This window comes from Amblyomma americanum, chromosome 1, assembly GCF_052857255.1.
Source record: "Amblyomma americanum isolate KBUSLIRL-KWMA chromosome 1, ASM5285725v1, whole genome shotgun sequence".
Lineage (NCBI taxonomy): Eukaryota > Metazoa > Arthropoda > Arachnida > Ixodida > Ixodidae > Amblyomma > Amblyomma americanum.
The window spans coordinates 504,701,664-504,720,837 of record NC_135497.1 but is presented as its reverse complement, the minus strand read 5'-3'; the positions used below and the strand labels follow the sequence as shown (position 1 = coordinate 504,720,837).

The window sequence follows — 19,174 nt, the reverse complement described above, 5'->3', positions numbered from 1 at the left end:
ATAAGGATAACCCACGTGGCATTTTATGCCACACAAACGAGCAGTACTGTTTGCGCCCAGCCACGTAAACAACCTCAGTGCGGGGCTGCAGTTGTCATAATCGTCGCACTCCTGGGGCACAATGCGCACGCACAGCAAAATGCTGTACTATTATTTTGAAGCACTCATTTAGACGCCGGCAACTAATCATCAGTGCGGACAGTGAAAGCATTCGAGTCACGTAGGGTTTTGCAAGCGGCTTGGTTCCTACAAAAGGGTTCTACGAGTCGAAGGAAATGTATGTTCGACTTACAAACGCGTACATGCAGCGGGGAAGTCGTCGCACTCGGAACTTTTCTCTGCTCCTTTCATACCTCAAGGTTACTGCAGTGCACCTTTAGATAATTTGAGTTTAATTATCGAGCGATGAATAGCAGGCAAGAGCTTGGTAGCTAGCTACAAAACGCCGGGGCTTTCACGGCGCACATCAGCTAAGGCATGCACGGCATGTGCTGCTTTTCACATACGGGAGCACTTGACTGCTCAAAAGAGACCACACTCATAACATGCAAACAGCATGCTTCTAAGCGTAAATAATAAAGCAGGGGTTCATCGATTTCAGTCTCCTCAACAATCGGAAAGCGGGCGCCGCGAGGAAGTCCGCTCTTCCAAGGATCACTCAGCTCGCGTACTAAGTTGAAGGCTTCCCAAAAGAGAACACGGAAAATGCATTTTATTTCGCTAGGCTAAAGGAAAAAGTTTTCGAGCTACTGCTGTCTGCGGTGTGCATGCAAGCACCTCAACAGCTCGCAGCAGACGACACGTGGTGCGTATGCGCTCGTGACGTCAGCGATCAGAGGTTGCCAGACCAGCAAGCAGTTCGCAAAAGAAATGAAAAAAAATTCGTGTTAAGAATATTTACCGCACAGAATCAACTGAAAATGGGGGAATTGTAATTTAACCTGTTGGGAATTAAAGGCGATAAGCACGGTATGCATGAAAATAGGCTGTCATGGCCCTTTTAAAGGTTCAAACGCTCGGCATCGGCTCAACCACCAGGACCCCGTTTTCCCCGGACACGGCGATGCCACGCACGGCTAAGTGTGGGTGCTCGGGTCCGTGATGATGCACTGTTCACCATCATCCGTAACGAGGTACACCATTTTTTGTAACTTCATGTCCATAGAACACGATGCATTATTAGCTGCAACAGAACGAAGTTGATTTTCCCGGACTTTCAATGTAATGCAATTTCAGCACTCAATTGGAATGAACCCAAGGAAAGATTGTGCCACAGGCTGGAGTGTATGAGTGAAGCATGTACAAAAAGTGTATAGGAGTGCATACGTGAAAGTGGGCGGCACCCGGCTGCCAAATCTGGCATGCGCCGTTTGGGGTAGCAAGGGCAAGGCTGGCACGAGTGTTGGCACAGCCTGCCAGGCCAGCCCACAGCTCGAGCTGGCCTGACATGCTGCCAAGGCTGCGCAGATGCTTGTGCCAGCCTTGCCTGTACTACCTCAGATGGCGCAGCCGGCGGCGTGTTCAGCACTATGACCGCCGTTGTACTTGCGCTTTGTTTGTGAAAGCGGGGCAGCTCCCATATTATGTACTATCGGGGACAAAAACGGTATACTCCACGCAGCAGGAGCCAGAGCAACGGAACACTGTATTGTAACGCCATCTACAGGCGGCATCTGGGATTGAGATAGCCAATGGGAGCCCTTTATTATTTGCAGGCATGTCACTTGAGTCGTTTCTATGTTTTGTGCTTCAGCTCGCCAAAGTGTCGAACTGTGCCACAGCAGCAGCAATCTGGTGGCCCTCTTTTCATTTTGTGTCCAGTGCGTGTGCCGGTTCTCAAGCCATATCTCGAATGACCATGGAAAAAAAGAAGACAAAATGAAAAGAGGGCCACCAGATTGCTGCTGCTGTGGCGCAGTTCGACACTTTGGCGAGCTGAAGCACAAAACATTGAAACGACTCAAGCGACATGCCTGCAAATAATAAAGGGCTCCCATTGGCTGTCTCAATCCCAGATGCCGCCTGTAGATGGCATTATGATGCAGTGTTCCGTTGCTCTGGCTCCCGCTGCGTGGAGTATACCACTTTTGTCCCCGATAGTACGTGCTCTGCTCAACCACTTGCGACCGACCATAATACAATTTTTCCTCAGGTCCGTTTCCAGCAACGATGAAATTTGATTAGATTGAAAGTGCAGCAAAATCTACTTTGTAATGCTAAAACTAAAAATACATGGTGTTCTATGGACAAAAAGTTATGAAAACCGAATGCTTTGTTACATCGAGCATTTCGTTCCATTTAAGCTCATTACGTCGAGGTTTAAGTGTAACAGCTACTACCTGTAAAAAATACCTGTTGCTGCTTTCCATTCGGGAGCCCTCCACTACGACACCTTTCTTCTTTCACTCCCTTCTTCATCCCTTCCCTTACAGCACAGTTCAAGTGTCCCCCATATGTGAGATCGTTTCCTTTCCCCAAAAAGCAATTTTCATTTTTCATTTTTTTTTTAAGTAGACCTTGCCTGGATTATATAAGTAAACATAAACCTTTTCCAGAAAGAAAATGGCACATGAAAGGGTTAAAGGGTATAACTATACCTGGAAATACTTTGGAAGGTCCTTGAGGTCGTTTTTCTTGTAGAAGCGCTTGGGGTCCAACACGTGCCGCATGCGAAGAACCTCTAGGTCACGCTTCAGTTCCTCTGTCATCTCGGGTGCAGGCAGGCCAAACCACCCAGGACCCTTGGTTTTCCCACGCTCCTCCTGCAATAAGGAAAAACAAACAAGGTTCAACTCTACAGGTGCCCACAAGATCACCACAAGTAAACAATGTCACCAAACTGCAGTGTCTGGCCAGTGGAGCAAACCTTGGCACACGCCAAGATGCGCACTGAGGAACATGCTGAGGAACATACAGTTATCACTCAGCCAAAAGTTAGGGCTCGTATTGCCACTGCCTCCAAATCAGTAACCAGTGGAAGGCATTGAGACGGAACTGAATTCTTAGCCACAATAGCAACGCCACCTGATGAGTGCACGCTACCTTGCCTGTCTTTCCGATATACTACATATTTTTTAGAAAGTTTGTACATGTTGAGTTTAAGTGCATTTCTTGTAGGCAAAGAATGTTTCGTTGAGGTTGATATTGGGCGAGTATTTCATATATGTCATCCAGGTTCTTAAGTAGACCTCAGTAGTTCCAGTGCATAATGCTCTCGACAGCCACTGTTCTTAGTGAGGACGTGAAGATTAGTGGGAGATGTAGATGTCGCCACGTTTATCAGGCGGCTTGACAGGAAGATGTCTTTTTGGTTTGAGGCTGTCAAGGAGACTCTGCCTCTCTTTGTGGGACTATTCCCTCAGCGCCTCCGACGCTGAGGATCTCGGAGTCACCTCCATTGCTTCCGGTGAAGACGCGGAAGCAGATAGGGATTTGTTAAGAGGGAAAGACTCCCTCTCATTTGTCTGTGTTTTCCCAGAGGTGCGTGGAAATTTGACCTCTGGGACATGCAATGTTGGTGCAACCAGAAGCTGCTTGGTGATGGGCCGAGATAGGCACGCATCAGCGATGCTGCATTGCGCGGCCACTGTGACGAGATGCCGCCCGGCCCCCCGGCACGCTGTGTCAAGCGTAGGACCTTCCAGAGAGAAGCGAGAGCTTCTTGGGCTTCCGAGAATGTTGTTTTCTGTGACTTTGATTTGAATTATTTTCTTCTCATTTTGAAATGTATGACATGTTCGCGAGTACACGGCATGTGGCCTGCGACAGTTGGGACATTCTGTTTAAGTGGCGCTGCAGTTATTAGTTTGGTGCACATGGGCACCACACTTCACACATGTGAGTTTTCCGCGACGGTTTTGATCCAGGTCCGTACTTTTGACAACTGAAACATCTTCTCGGGTTGGGGATATATGGACGGACTTTGCAGTGGATGAACTCTGCTTTCACAGCATCTGGAAGACGGGACCGTTCAAATGTTAGGACGATATGGGGTGCCACCACCTCTTCACTGTTTCGCCTTATGGTGATGCAGCGAAGGGCAATGACAACTTGATCTCGGAAGCCTTCCAGGAGGTCAGTTTCTGTTTCTCAGATCAGATCGCGTTCAGAAATGACACCTTGCACTGTGTTTAGATTCCGGTGGCAGGTGATGGTCACCAGGAGGTGAGCAAACTACTTTTGCCTCAGAAGGATGTCAGAGTGGTCTTTCTGGGACACTTCAATAAGAAGGTCACCAGATGAAAGTTTGTTTGCTTTATACTTTTTTCCAATAATTTCCTCAAGGCTTCCAGCGATAACGAAAACAGACATCGCAGCAACGGGTCGCTATCTACCAGGGAGTGTATAACCAAGAAGTGAGGAAAGTGGTCACAGTCAGGTCGGGTACTGGTGAAAGTTTCATCAGTGCGGTTCCTTTTCAGGGACCGATCAGGTTTTTTAGAAGAAAAATTACTCATGCGATATGGGTTTGCTGACGGTTCCTAAAATGTCGCCTGTGGCTTACCGTCTTATTCACGGGAAGGTGCCGGAGACCCCTCCCCCCCCCCCCCCCCCCTCCCCTGCACTGAGTGCACAATTAAAAGCAAAAAAAAAAAGAAAATATCCTACTGAACAAGCGCACAAAATAACACAATGCTACTGGGTAAAGCCGTAGAGCAAACATAAAATTGCAACCACGGCATAGCATCCCTGTTATCTCGTTCGTCTCTTCTGAGAATCTAATTGAATCTCCTACAAGACGCACAGATAGTTCTAGCAGTTTGATAGATGCTTGTTTCATGAATGACAAAAGCAGACACATTTTTTCTGGCATTTTAACACTTGGATTAAGTGACCATATGCCTATTTTTACTTTACTCCTCCAAGACAATAAGCGGCCTTATTCTGAAGATCGACAGGTCACATACAGGAGAATTGATGATGAAAGTTTAGCTCACTTTCACTATCTTGCCATCAATACGAATTGGGATAACATACTATAAGAGGCAGACATGAATAGATCATTTGATGTACCGTATTTATTCGAATCTAGGCCGATAGTTTTTTCAAAAAAACGAGATGTAGAACTCTTATGTCGGCTTAGATTCGAGGATTTCGTTTCGAGGTTTCGTATTCGTAAAATACGAATAAATGTAGCACGCAGGTGGCGCCCCCACAAAACGCCAACGAAATACAGCACTGTAGCCGTTGCTATCCGTAGCCGTTGCTATCCGTAGCCGATACTGATCAAAGCTACAGTGCTCTAGAATATGGATAGTGGGTTCAGGAGCCGGCGCGCTCCATGCGATGCAGTGAGGCGGCGAGTGTCGACAGGTCCCGGATGTAAGCGGTGGCGCTGTTGTTGCGTGGGCTGTAGGCTCGGCGCGCCCGCGCGCGCGGCTAGCAGTCCCGCCAAGCTGCCTGCAGCTGTTTGTTGCTTTTTGTGCGGTGCATTTTTCCTCTTTGTGAGTTCGCGGCGTTAAGACTACGGTCATGCCGAATCGTCGGCGTCAACGGCATTGTTTTGCTCCCGGGTGCAAAACGGGATACCAGTGGACGAAAGGCGATCAGCCGTCGCTCTTCGCTGTGCCAAAGGATGAGAACCGACGGAAGCAGTGGGAACGCAACCTTCATCGAAAAGATAAGGTTTTGGACGAAAACTGCTGTGTGTGTGAGCTACATTTCGAGCCATCATGCATTGTGAGGGACTTTATACACATCATTGACGGCAAAGAAGTCCGCATCCCGCGTGGAAAGCCGGAACTTTTACCCGATGCGGTGCCAACTTTGCTGCCCAGCTATCTGTCAAAGAAAACACCGCTACAGAGACCACCTAGAAAGAGGAAAAGCACAAGTACATATCCTAATGAAGCGAAAAGACCACAAAGTAATGCTTCCGACGTTAACAAGGAATCGAGGTGTCCGGGCATTGACACTGAGAGTAGCGTGTTGGCGAACGACCAAGACCCTTGTGAAGTTGACGAAGCATCGGTGCCGGACGATTTTTCTAAACTGGATGTTCCTTCAGAATACTGGAGCTGCCATCGCATACCTGATTACAGTGGTACTGTGTACTGCAAGCTAAGAATGGGCGAAAATCAATGCATGGAGCCAGAGAGTTTGCAGTGAGTTTACTGCAATTTGTGACAAAGGAGGGTTGCTCTACCCGTCTCGTGTGCTTTTTTTGATGGTGAGAAGGCTGGAAAACCTTTTCATAACTTTTTTTAGTCAGGAAAAGCTGTGCAGTAACAGCATAGTAGATGTTATGGTGCTGGGAAAATCTCAGATTTCATGTGGTGTAGGGTGCAGCCAGCACTCAGAAGCACTCACAGTCAGCATTCTCAAGTTTCATGTTTTGACAAGGCTGCATTTTTATGTTAAATCAATCAATGAGTCGCGAGAAGCTCGCAGGAAAAAGAAGCTTCATGCTAAGATGGGCAAATAAGCGCTCATAGTCGCGCGGCTAAATGTACTGTGCAAACAAGAAAACACGGCATTCCTTTGAGAAATTCAAGAATATGTCTCACACTGTGCATAGTTGGAGCGCTGCAATAAAGGAGTGCTTTGTTTTATAAAAGTTATTTTATCTTGTCTTGCATTCATCAGCGTTTATACATCGGCGGCAATTGACCCTTCGTTTTGATGAAAAAAATGCATGCATCAAAACAACAATTAAAACAGGGGCATGAAATCTAAAGTTCGACGAAAACTCGTCCGGTCAGGTAGAAGATTCATGTAAAAAGGAAAGGAACGCCGACCAAAGGTTGTTAGAAAAAAAGACTTTTCGGCTTCCCTACGGAAGCCTTGATCAGAGTTATCAAGGCCTCCATAGGGAAGCCAGAACGTCTTTTTTAACAACAACCTTTGATCGGCGTTCCTTTCCTTTTTACAAAACAGAGGCATGCATACCACACTTAAAATTATCGCATTCACATATAGTACGCTGTACACACAACGGTCTCTAAGTGAAGCGTTTTTTTTTATTCCAATTTCTTGTTGCCCCGCCCCTCTACTAAAACACTTCCGATGGCTCAAGCTGGAGTACACTCGGCCACGTTTGCCGACAGCTTCGAGTTGGCCGCTGGATAACCCCGATGATCGATAGAATGTTTGCTCCTCTCCCTGTACTCAGCCTTTCCTATGGGTGGCGATAATACTAGTATGCACTAACGTTGAAATATGGGAGCCGTACCTGCAAAAGAGCACGATCAGCGTTGCGAAGCATTAACGGGGCCGCTCGTCCGCACCACCGCGCTATCGGCTGTTGGCTACTACTACATCTAATTTTCTTTATTCGCCGACAATATCTGTGTACAGCTTCACCTATTTGTAGGACCTGTTTTAAAAGACAGAGCCTTGCTTATTTCAAGACGATTCTATGCACAGCGCGCATCCAAGGCGCGGCGCGCCGCATTTCATACAGCCCATGCTCTCGTGGCGCCATCTGGTATCGTCGACACAAGTCGCCTCACCGCTGGCCGCTCCCTGAACCCACTACCCATATTCTAGAGCACTGTATCAAAGCACACATGAGCACTGGCTGCCATTTTGGCCTTGTTCTGTTCTCGTGCGGTGGCGTGAGCATATTCGCAGCAGTGAAGTTTTCGTGCATAGTTTTTATCACCAACACCATGGCACCAAACAGGCGGTGCCATTATAGTGCCGCCTTCAAGCGGAAAGTTATAGTCGCTGCAGAGCAGTCGTCAAATCTTCAAGCCGGGCGGGACTTCGGCGTGGATGAGAAGAATGTTCGCCGTTGGAGGGGGCAGCGTAACGAAATTTTTGCTTGCGCGGCAACGAGAACGGCTTTCACAAGCCCCAAGAAAGGCCGCCATCCAGAAGTGGAGGTAGCTCTGGCCGAGTTTGTGGAGACGCGGAGGTCAGCGGCACTTCCAGTGACCACGGAAGTGCTGCAAGCCAAAGCAAGAGAGCTGGCGAGAGAGCGAGGCGTCCCCCGGGAACTGTTCAAAGCCAGCCGGGGCTGGTTGCAGAAGTTCATGAAGCGCTTTGGCTTCAGCCTCCGACGTCGCACGTCCATTTGTCAAAAGCTGCCGGGCGACTTCGAAGAGAAGCTGATCTCATTTCAGCGATTCGTAATAAGGAAGAGGATGGAGCACGGCTACGCCGTAGGACAAATGGGAAACGCTGACCAGACGCCGGTATGGTTTGACATGCCAGTGGCGTGCACCGTGAACGAAAAAGGTGCCAAGGAAGTGAAAGTGCGCTCGGCCGGATACGAAAAGCAGCGCATGACTGTAATGCTGGCCTGCACGGCGGATGGCCACAAGCTGCCGGCGTATATAATTTTTAAGAGGAAGACTCTACCAGCTCGGGAAGTGTTTCCAAGAAATGTGATCGTCCGCGCCAACGAAAATGGATGGATGGCGAGCGATATGGTTGAGCAGTGGATCAGAATGGTTTGGCAGCGGCGTCCAGGGGCCCTCTTGGCCAAACGTTCCCTCCTCGTCCTGGACTCTTACCGTGGACACCTCACTGACGGCGTAAAAGCTGCGCTTTCCGAAGCCGGTACCGACGTCGCCATCATACCCGGCGGCATGACAGGCCAGCTGCAGCCTCTTGATGTGTGCCTCAATAAGCCTTTCAAGGATCGGCTGCGCAAGTACTACGTGGACTGGCTTAGTGAAGAGCGGCGCGAGCTTACACCAACAGGCCGAATAAAGCGCGCCTCACTGGGAGTTGTAGCCACTTGGATAGCTTCAGCCTGGGATGACATCCCAGAAAGCTTGGTTGCACGCTCATTCCGCAAGTGCTGCATCTCTAATGCACTTGATGGCAGTGAAGATAGTGCACTGTTCGAGGAGGCCAGCGATAAAGAAGTCAGCGATGATGATGACGAATGAGCGGGGGCTGATCCCGGGCTGGCGTTGCATATGTCTCCTCGCCCAACGCCGCCTCTCCTCCTCCTCTTCTCTCAAAGCTCCTTTGGCAGCTTTTTTTTTTTCAACGGTCCCTCTCGGGGCCATCAATCACGCTTCGGCAGAGCATGCAGGCACGATGCTTCCCGCTGTGTCTCACTCGAGTTCCTCTCTCTACACCAAGTCGCCTATGCGCAGACACATGGTGCAGTCGTTTCGCGCCACGCACTTTCACGTGCGCGGCGACGTAAGAACAGTCGTGTCGCGTCATAAAAATAATTGTGATAATGAGGTATAAACAGTGTTGTTTTTTCGGCCGGCCTACAATCGAGGTAAGTTTTTTTTTTTCTGTGGCCTTCAACTTTCGGGTCTCGGCTTAGAATCGTGGCCGGCCTAGATTCGAGTAAATACGGTATTTATGGAAGTTATAAACAGACTCTATATGCAAGCGTTTCCCGAAAGTTCGTTCCAGAAAACCAAAAGATGTAGAAAACCATGGATTAGTAGTGCCTTGCATAAGAGAATTAAAGAAAAAAATAGGATTTTTGCGGTCTTTGTAAAGACAAAAGATGCTGAGCTATTCCGTGAATTTAAGAAAACTAGAAATAAACTTGGTGCTGATATCAAAAAGGCATGTGCACAGTACTACATAAACATGTTTGCAGAGTCTAACAACTCAAAAGGCACGTGGCATTTAATAAATAATTTACATGGGCATAAGAGAAACAACGTCCCGCGTAACTTCACATTGACAATAATGTATATAGCGGCACAGATTTAGCAAATCAATTTAATAACTGCTTTGTTGCTCCTGGTAAACTTTCACATATAAGAGATAATCACAGGGACCCGACAACCTACATAGGCAGCACATCCACTGATTCCATTTTTTTATCCCATTGTAGCGAGAGAGGTAATTAACATCACCTCTCTTCGTGATGGTAGTGCCCCTGGCGTAGACAATGTCTCAACCAGATCAATTAAATTTATAGTTGACATTAGCGCTAAACCATTAGCTCATATATGTAACTGCATGCTCACTACAGGCTGCTTCCCCGACAAAATGAAAATTGTTCGTGTTACCGTTGTGCATAAAGGAGGTGATGTAAATGAACTGACCAACTACAGACTGATTTCCATCTTGACAGTATTCTCAAAAGTGGCTGACATTTTAATAAACAGCCGTTTGCATGATTACCTTAGTAGAAGCAAAATAATTGTAAAACAACAATATGGTTTCCAGAAAAACCGAACTGAGTCTGCACTATTGGAAACAAAAGAGAGAATTATTGACAACATTGAAAATAAGCTTATAACACTAGGCATATTTTTAGATCTGCGTAAAGCCTTCGACTCTGTCAATCAAAATATATTACTTAGGAAATTAAATTGCAACAGGATAAGAGGAATTGCACTAGAACTTTTCCAAAGCTACCTAAGCGACCGGTGTCAGTTCACTAAAGTCAACAATAGAAGTTTGCGCATGGGTCTTGTCACCACTGGTGTTCCCCAAGGGCCTATTAAGGGACCAGTTCTGTTCCTGCTTTACATAAATGATGTAGTTAACTTACCTCATACCAAGAACATCATAATTTATGCAGACGACACTAATGTATTCTTTGCTGGGCAGAACTTGCAGGTCATACAGGAAACGGCGAATGCTTGGTTACAAGAACTGCCTTTCCGGCTAAAATCAAATGAACTAACATCAAATGTGGCTAAAACAAAGTAACATCCTATTTAGAGCACAAAACATGAAAGTAGATAGCAACTTCTTCGTCAGATTTGAAGATAGTCGTCTTACTCAAGAAACATCAATAAAATTCTTAGGCGTCATGTTTGAAGAGCGCCTTCTTTGCACAACTCACATGGAACATATTTGCACAAAAATAGCCCAATCTGTAGGCATACTAAACAAATTTAAAAACCTGTTACCAGAGAAGGTAAAGTTATAAATGTATTACTCCCTTTTTCATTCGTACATGTATTACGGTTTACTTGCATGGGGTACAATGACCACCACAAACCTGAAAAATATTTTCACTTTGCAGAGACGCACCATTCATGCCATTGCAAACCTACCCTTCCGCAAGTGCACATCCGAACTTTTTTCCAGGTATAACTTGTTAACCATACAGCAAAGTTACAAGCAGAAACTAGCAATGTTACAGCAAATAAACACGATTTCGAGCAACAATATCTCATATCAAGCTCAGCTTATAATTTGCAGTGACAAAATTACCATGTCTATAAGCCCCATACAAATTATGGTTTTCAGAAGTTACACTATCAGATACCAAATTTATTACACACTTACCGCAGAATTCTAGATTTAGCACCTGAAAACCAGACACGAAAAACTTTTAAAAATGAAGTTCATGCAATGCTGGCTTCCTAGGTGAACTACACAAATCCCACCCTTGTGTTTTCTAGTAGATTTTCAATCTTATGCCTTATACTTCTTTCCTTCATGCAAGTGTATTTTACTTTTATGTTGCCTCCTAGGCTTTGTTTTGATTGTGGATGGCTTCTGCGCAAAATTTTTAAAACTGTTGCTGTTTGCCACTGATTGTCATTGTCCAGGACTACAGGCCCTTGTCAGGTGTTTGCAACACCTTTAGCCTGTACGTCCTCGATTTTCGTATTTCATGAACCGAAATAAACAAGTTTATTATTATTATTTATTTATGGTGCCATGCTTTGGTTTCAATTGTAAGTCGACCAACCCCGCCCCTTCAGATTTTCAAACTTAAAAATATAGGTCAACTTACAATCGTGTAAATACAGTACTAGTATTAAAATCTGAAAATTTAAATGTTACGAATTTTTCTATTCATCTTCACAATGTACTTAATAAATCCTTGACATCCACCGAGCGAATGTATAGAATATTTTACTCTGCCTGCTGGCCTGTCCAGAGGCAGAATATGAGTAAAAGCTGTGTGTACACGGGTCGCTTTTGATATCCAAGCATACAGCAAGAAACTGCAAAACAGAAGCCATCATGCAGTGCCCAAGCCAACGAACGAAAGCGTTGCAAGATGACTTCTGTGTGCCAGATGCCATTTAAGGCACTGCATTGCAGCATCATGTACTCGGAACACAAGGCGTACAGTATAAATGATATTCCTCTCACCAGACCCAAGAGCGGGCAGTTACCCACCTTACGCTGTGCCCTGATGCGCCTCAAAGACTCCGAGTAAGGTGGCACAGAATCCTTTTTCTCAAAACCGGGAGTAAGGACGCTTCCCTGCAGCATCTGCAATGCAAAGCACAAGCTTGGATGAAGCCACTGCATCAAAAAATACATGCACATGACCGAAAGAGCAGCGGGACAAAATGGCCCCTTAGTAAAGGTGCAGTTCATTTGGAGCCTGTTCATTATTAATTGCACATGCACAGATAAGCAATACATTCGAGCCCACTTATAACAAACCTGGCGGTCACACGGATTCTATTCGTTATGTCCGACATTCGTAGTAAGTGGACTCTCTGTATAACAGCCAAGAATACTAAGTCCGCCGAAAGTGGCGTTTATTTTTTGTAAAACTCCGCTATGTGCGTCTGCTTGTTCAAAGCAGCGCCTACTGCGGCTCTTTGCAAGCTCTCTAGGGCGGCAATGTTCTCGTCGAGACGCTTGCTGCCAAGTATCAACTGTAGTGATGGGATATAACTAGTCGTGGTTGAAACACCCACGGCAGCTGGGGGCAGGTCGGCCACAGGCGAGTGCTCGTACTTGGCGATCAACGGCTTTGTCAGAGAACACGGCTCTGCGGTATTGTGGTCTGCACGAACGCTGTCATCCGAGGAAACATCTGGCCAACTATACATGAACTGATCATGTGTGTTTTCAAGCTTCATCTATTGTTCGTAGGCTCGTGCAGTGATGAAAGTAGCGCAGCACTCATGACACAGATTATATCAGCTGCGCTGTCCGCTCTATCATGCAGTCTGCAGCTGGCAGCAGCGTAAACGATGGAGCCAATTGGGCAGGCGACGCATACGACGTGACCAGCATGGCCAGTAAGGCATTCAAACTTCTCAAATCGCTGCTAGTAGTTGATCCACAACCATGGGCAATAGCCTCGCTTTTAACGATGCCCGTCTTGCGCCCACTGCGCTTCTTCCATTTGGGATGCTTTGCACAGCTGACGAACAAGCAGGAAATGATTGCCCTCGTAGCCCATCGGCACGGGCTTGGCTAGCAGTTACTTAACTGTTTCAATGCCGCCATTTTATTGCATTTTTGGGTCGACATGTTCTTTCGGGGCTGGTGTCGCGAGGGCTGAGAGATGATCTTCGGTCTCCGTGCTTGCTGGAAGCATGACCTCTTCCACTTCACGGGGAGTTTACTGCACCTCCCGTTCTCTATAACCGAGTAGACCACGTGAAGTTGTTCTCTGTAGCTGAGAAGAGTTGCCATTGCCCTAACCCTTAAATTGACCATAGCAGCGCACTTGTTCATAATAAGCGAGTGTTCATTATACCTGTGGCCGTTATAAGTGGGCTCAACTGTATGCAAGTAATATTTGAATTTTATTTATTTGCACATTGCAGTCTCGATTGCAACATTAGGCAAGAGGAGGCACACAAATGATAACACATATAACACAAAAAGTTGGTGAAACAAAAATGCATGATAATGAGAACATGACAAACTACACAAATTATAATCATCACAGATGAAGAAAACTAAACTTGACTATATGAATGTGTGCAGCAACAAGACAGTTGGCAGCATTATGCTACTGCATTCCAGCACGCAAGTGAAGAGAAAAAGCCTAATGTTGTAATATTCAAGCGTCTCTAAGAATACCCCAATTATAACATAAACCTCATAACCTCGCCACCCTTGATGACTTTTGAAACGTGACTGCAATGCTGCCGCCACGAGCATATCTGCTACTATAGGGTAGACCAGGGGTCCCCAAATTTGGCTCCTTGTATTAATCCGTGGAATGCTTTTGTGGGTTCCTCGAACCCCTAAAAGCATGGGTGCCTCCACCTCCCATCTGCTCTTTACCCACTATGTTGGCACTGTTTCACTACACAGCCAGTCATCGTCAATTGAATTTGGGCATAGAGGCCATGCATCCACAGGCAAGCACGTTAGGTGGGCCAGGACAGAAGCCAAGTGACAGCTTCTGGGATTCCCTGTGACTAAAAAGATTGAGAACCCCTGGTATGGACCATGTACACACACAAGTTGCACTGCTGCGAAAAGGTGCCCTCCACCTGACGAACACAACGGTACAGAGAGCAATACGGTGATGCCAACAGTAGAATCTCCACAATGCAGATCTGCGAAATTCCCTGGTTGAAGTTCATTATATCCAATGCTCCCGCCCCACTATGGATGATATAAGCCCATGAGCCGTAACCGCACCCTCAAACACTTACTGGCTCCAGCGCATCACCAATGCTACAATTGCCAGTCACACGGTGAGCAGTGAGCGATCGTGCGCCACCTGCACATCGCCCACATTGTGAGTGAGAAGTGGCACATGGCCTGCACATATCGCCTACATCGTCAACGTGATAATCGCCACTTGCGCTGTATGCGCCCTAAATAAATTGTTTTCTATGAAAAGATCTGCATGAATCCATTTCCAGTGCTTCTGCAAATGGACTTGGTTCTTTTCAGATGATAAAAATGTTTTTTGCAACCCTGTGAGATTCACATCATCGAGGTTTTACTGTACTGCGTGACCAGGTGGGGCTACTTCATAGATGCTAATATAAGGGCATGACCAGAGTTCCATAGTTACTAACATCTACGCAAAGAGGACAATCATGATACTTTTTATGCCTGTAGTTTTTGTTTGCTGAACTCTCGGCAATCATACTCAAAGAAATTTCTTGGTGCACTGTCACCGGTTCGCTATGCATGTTCCTAATGGCCTGCGGGAACCATTCCCATGCGATTGCTGTCCCATTCAAACACATCATTATTCATCTTCGCTATTCTCCCAAAGGAGTCTGACTTGGCTACCTGCCTGCACGTCTATTCCTAGCAGCACTGTCATAGAGGTGCTTTCTAGCTTGTTGAGTGGGCGCTGGAAAATCTTACGAAACACAGACACTTCATTCTTCAAACTTAAATACAGTTCCCCCTAACTTTCACTTTTTCATGACGTTTTCAGTACAACAGGGCATGGCTTACTTCATGTTTATGTCCTATTTCATGTACTACAGTAGACTTCCTTTAGAGGACCACAGACACCCAATTTTAGTTGCGTGATACTTCTTTCAAAAGATGTGTTAGACATCCGAATACATGGTTCACCACGTGGTAATAGCCTACGGACACTAAATAATTTATAATTCAATTTCTTCTCGGCACTTTTTCGGTTTTCAGCAACTGAATGATGGCTGTCATGCACTGCGAGTGTTTAGATCACACGAAGCACGAAAAACACTCCAATATAACTGCTGCTACGTCATTTGCTGTCATTCCAACGCTTGAAGCAAGCTAAGTTAAGTGTCGCAGTGAATTAAAACTGTATCAATTTTTTGCAGGCCTCATATGACCCAAAAGGTCAACTACATGTCACAGCCATCGTTCAGTTGAAACCAAAGCCAAAACAGCATGAGAAAAGAACCAATCATTGGCGAATTCCATGCGGTGAACCATGTATTCCAATGCCTAAAATATCATTTGAAAGAAAACATGCAACTAAAATTACGTGTCTACGGTCTCTTAAGATGAACTTGAAGGGCCCACAAAAATTGTTCGTCTTATGAGAAGTTCGTCTTAGTAGAAGCGCCCCTAAAAAAATGCCTGAGCACACTATGTGTGCCCATATACCGTATTTATTCGAATCTAGGCCGACAGTTTTTTTTTCAAATAATCATATTCCAAGCTCTAGGATCAGCTTGGATTCGAGGATTTTAAAAAACACGCCAGTTTTTCATTGAAACTGCTAAATATGGTGCATAGCTAGTGTCATCTAGAAAAGTCAGTATCGCCGTTACTAGCCAACCGTACACAAGCGAAGTCGCCATTTTGACCTGTATCATGTCGGCCATATCTGTGTACGGCGTGGTGTTATCGCGATGGCACCAAGCAGGAGATGCCACTACAGTGCCGCTTTCAAGCGAAAAGTTGTGATAGCCGCAGAGGCATCGTCGAACCTTCAAGCCGGGCGGGACTTCAGCTTCGACGAGAAAAATGTCCGTCGTTGGAGGGGACAACGACAGCAGCTTTTTGCGTGCGCCGCAACGAGGATGGCATTTAGCGGACCAAAGAAAGGCCGTCACCACGAAGTGGAGACACTTTTGGCCGACTTTGTTCGGACGCAGAGAGCAGCTGCCCTTCCAGTGACAACAGAAGTGCTCCAAGCGAAAGCTAGGGAACTTTAGAGGAAGCGAGGCCTAACGCCAAAGGATTTCAAAGCCAGCCGGGGCTGGCTTCAGAAATTCATGAAGCGCTTCGGCTTCAGCCTCCGACGTCGCACTTCAATAACCCAGAAGCTGCCAAGCGATTTCGAAGAAAAGCTGATGGCTTTTCAGCACTACGTGCTGCGAAAGAGAGAAGCGGCAGGCTACAACCTTGGGCAAATCGGCAACGCCGACCAGGCGGCTGTGTATTTTGATATGCCAGTGGCGTACACCGTGAATGAAAAGGGTGCCAAGGAGGTGAAGGTGCGCTCTGCGGGCTACGAGAAGCAGCGCGCAACTATGATGCTGTGCTGCACAGCTGATGGACATAAACTCCCTCCTTATATGATATTTAAAAGGAAGATGCTGCCTGCTCGAGAAACTTTCCCAAGAAATGTCATTGTGCGGGCAAATGAGAACGGGTGGATGACGGGTGCGATGGTGGAAGAGTGCTTTAAGATTGTGTGGTGACGGCGTCCAGGAGCCCTTTTGACAAAGAACTCACTCCTTGTCGTCGACTCTTACCGTGGGCACTTGACCGACAACGTGAAGGCTGCGCTCGCTCAAGCGAACACGGACCTCGCTGTCATACCGGGCGGCATGACGGGCCAGTTGCAGCCACTTGATGTCTGCATCAACAAACCTTTCAAGGATCGTCTGCGGAAATATTACACGAACTGGTTGACTGGCGAAGACCACGTGCTAACGGCAATGGGACGCATCAAACGTGCATCGCTATCACAGCTGGCGGGCTGGGTAGCTGCAGTGTGGGACGACATCCCAGGTACTTTGATCGTGCGCGCCTTTAAAAAGTGCAGCATATCTAATGCGCTTGACGGTACCGAAGATAGTGCACTGTCTGAAGGTGACAGTTACAAGGAACACAGCGACAAGTCTAGCAGTGACGACGATGTTGAATGAGCTCTGCACGTTCAGATTCAATAAAAGCTGTTTGCATTTTGTGAACGCTGTCCTCGCTTTTTTTGTTCGGCCTACATTCAAAGTAGTATATTTTTTTTTGTTGGCTAGAATCGGGGTCAGCCTAGATTCGAGTAAATACGGTATATGTGTTACATGGAAACAATGAATATAACAGCCCTCCAGAGAGAGAAATTGCTAACATAGCATTTATTGCACTCTGTAATGGGTGCACAAGGTATTTGAGAGCATTATTCCCTATTCCCATAGACAACAGCAGTCTCATCACATCAATCTAGGCATGCATTTCTTGTATATTAGCTTCTAATCATTCATACTGTGCAGTTGGTTCCAAGATGTAGACGTACGATAATGATGATTATGGGTTTTTACGGCACAAGGGCGTCTATGGCGAAAGAGCGCCATGGCACAAGTTATTTTCCATTTCTCAAGGTGGAGTCAAAGACCCATTCCCCAAGCATTTCACCCTAAAGAAGCCGAGCACCAGACCAGGGGAAAGCTTGTACCCATTGTATCACCAGTGGGTACTCGGCGGCACTGGGGATCGAACACCGCGCCTCCCGCATGAGAGGCGGATGCTCAGCCACTTGGCCACCACTGTGGTCAAGATGGAGGCGTACAGGTTTATGCAGGAAATGAAATGACACGCCATGCAGTCCTCGTTGCCCTGGCTGCACCTGGCTAACACCATCACAGATGACAGAAATTTTGTGTGCATCACTGTAGGCACCTCATCAGTGCTTGTGCAAAGCCACCTGTCGTTATAGTGGTTATTTTTTGGTCCTCGTCAAATTTCTTTTCATTTAAAAAAAAAGAAACAACATTTCATACTCTTCAGGCTTCCTCAGCTTGCTTACAGTTCTCCCGAGTTTTGTCGGACATGAACAGTCCACTCTTCATGACATAGGAATAGTACCTCAAGTCATCGTGCACAGCGAGCCCGACAGTCAACTCTGTGACTTGGAGCTCCTTTGCAATGGCCTTCATCGACTTTCCTCGGTCATCACTGATGATGGCTTGCAGCCACTGAAGAAAATGACGTGTTCTGAGGTCACCTGACCATTGACTGTGCTTTTTCCTTTCTGCCACAGATGCCATACAACCGTCAGAGCAGATCAGTTCTTTCCACACCTTGTAAACAAAAGACTTCACTACGTTCAGAAAGGTGGCAAGTTGCTGTGGCGTGTGGCCAGGGCGACGAGAACTGCATGACATTTTATTTCCTGCTTCAACCTGTGTACTCCCACCTTGGAAGAAACTGCGCAGTATGAATGATAAGGTGTCAATATACAAGAAGCTGCATGGCTAGACAGATGTGGTGGGACTGATGGCGTATGGCAATAGTGTACTCAAAATACCTCGTGCACCTGGTATATAAAGCGAGGCAGAGAGGGAGGGCACGAAACCAGATCTCAATATGCCATCTGGAAATGGCACTGGTCTATTCTTCTATTTTCACCATCTCTATTTCTCTCCCTGTATCCCACATTGGCTGCTATTTATGTTTGTGTGCTTTTTAAGATTACTGCTTTGCATCCTGCTTCAAAGGCTCCCAGCAGGATGTCTCTCTTCTCTTGCTCCTTCTGCAGCATAGCCGCCACCGATTCCACAAACAGGCACACTATGTGCCTTTCCGTATGCTGCAGGCAATGCACGTGCCACCGCTATCTAGCCATCTCGCACCACTATAACACGTGTTGCGTGATGCCACATCCATTGGAAATGTTGCCTCAAGTGAACGAGTGAATGCACTCTGTGCATGGTAAGTTGTTGGGCGAGTTGGTAATCATATTCCATGACTACAGCGTGATGAACAGGGCATAGAAGAAGGAAACACGCAGGGACAGAGCACAGCGTTGTGTTCTGTCCCTGCATGTTTCCTTCCTCTATGTCCCATTCATCACACTGCAGTCATGGACTTTGCACGTACAGTCGCTGACCGATTTTTCGGACTCTGCGGGATCCGGAAAATGGTCTGAATCGTTGAACCATACGAAAAA

The 19,174-nt window shown here is 46.6% G+C and overlaps 1 protein-coding gene across 2 annotated transcripts in view; it reads right to left on the bottom strand.

The window, feature by feature from the left end:
- LOC144116143 (deoxynucleotidyltransferase terminal-interacting protein 2) overlaps positions 1-19,174 on the bottom strand; it is a 136,832-nt gene that overhangs the window by 97,419 nt on the left and 20,239 nt on the right. For both annotated transcript variants that reach the window (XM_077650848.1, XM_077650847.1), the window contains exons 4-5: positions 12,019-12,114; positions 2,598-2,762 (exon numbers count right to left, since the gene is read on the bottom strand). In XM_077650848.1, coding sequence (XP_077506974.1) covers positions 2,598-2,762; positions 12,019-12,114 — 261 coding nt within the window. The remainder of the gene's footprint in view (positions 1-2,597; positions 2,763-12,018; positions 12,115-19,174) is intronic.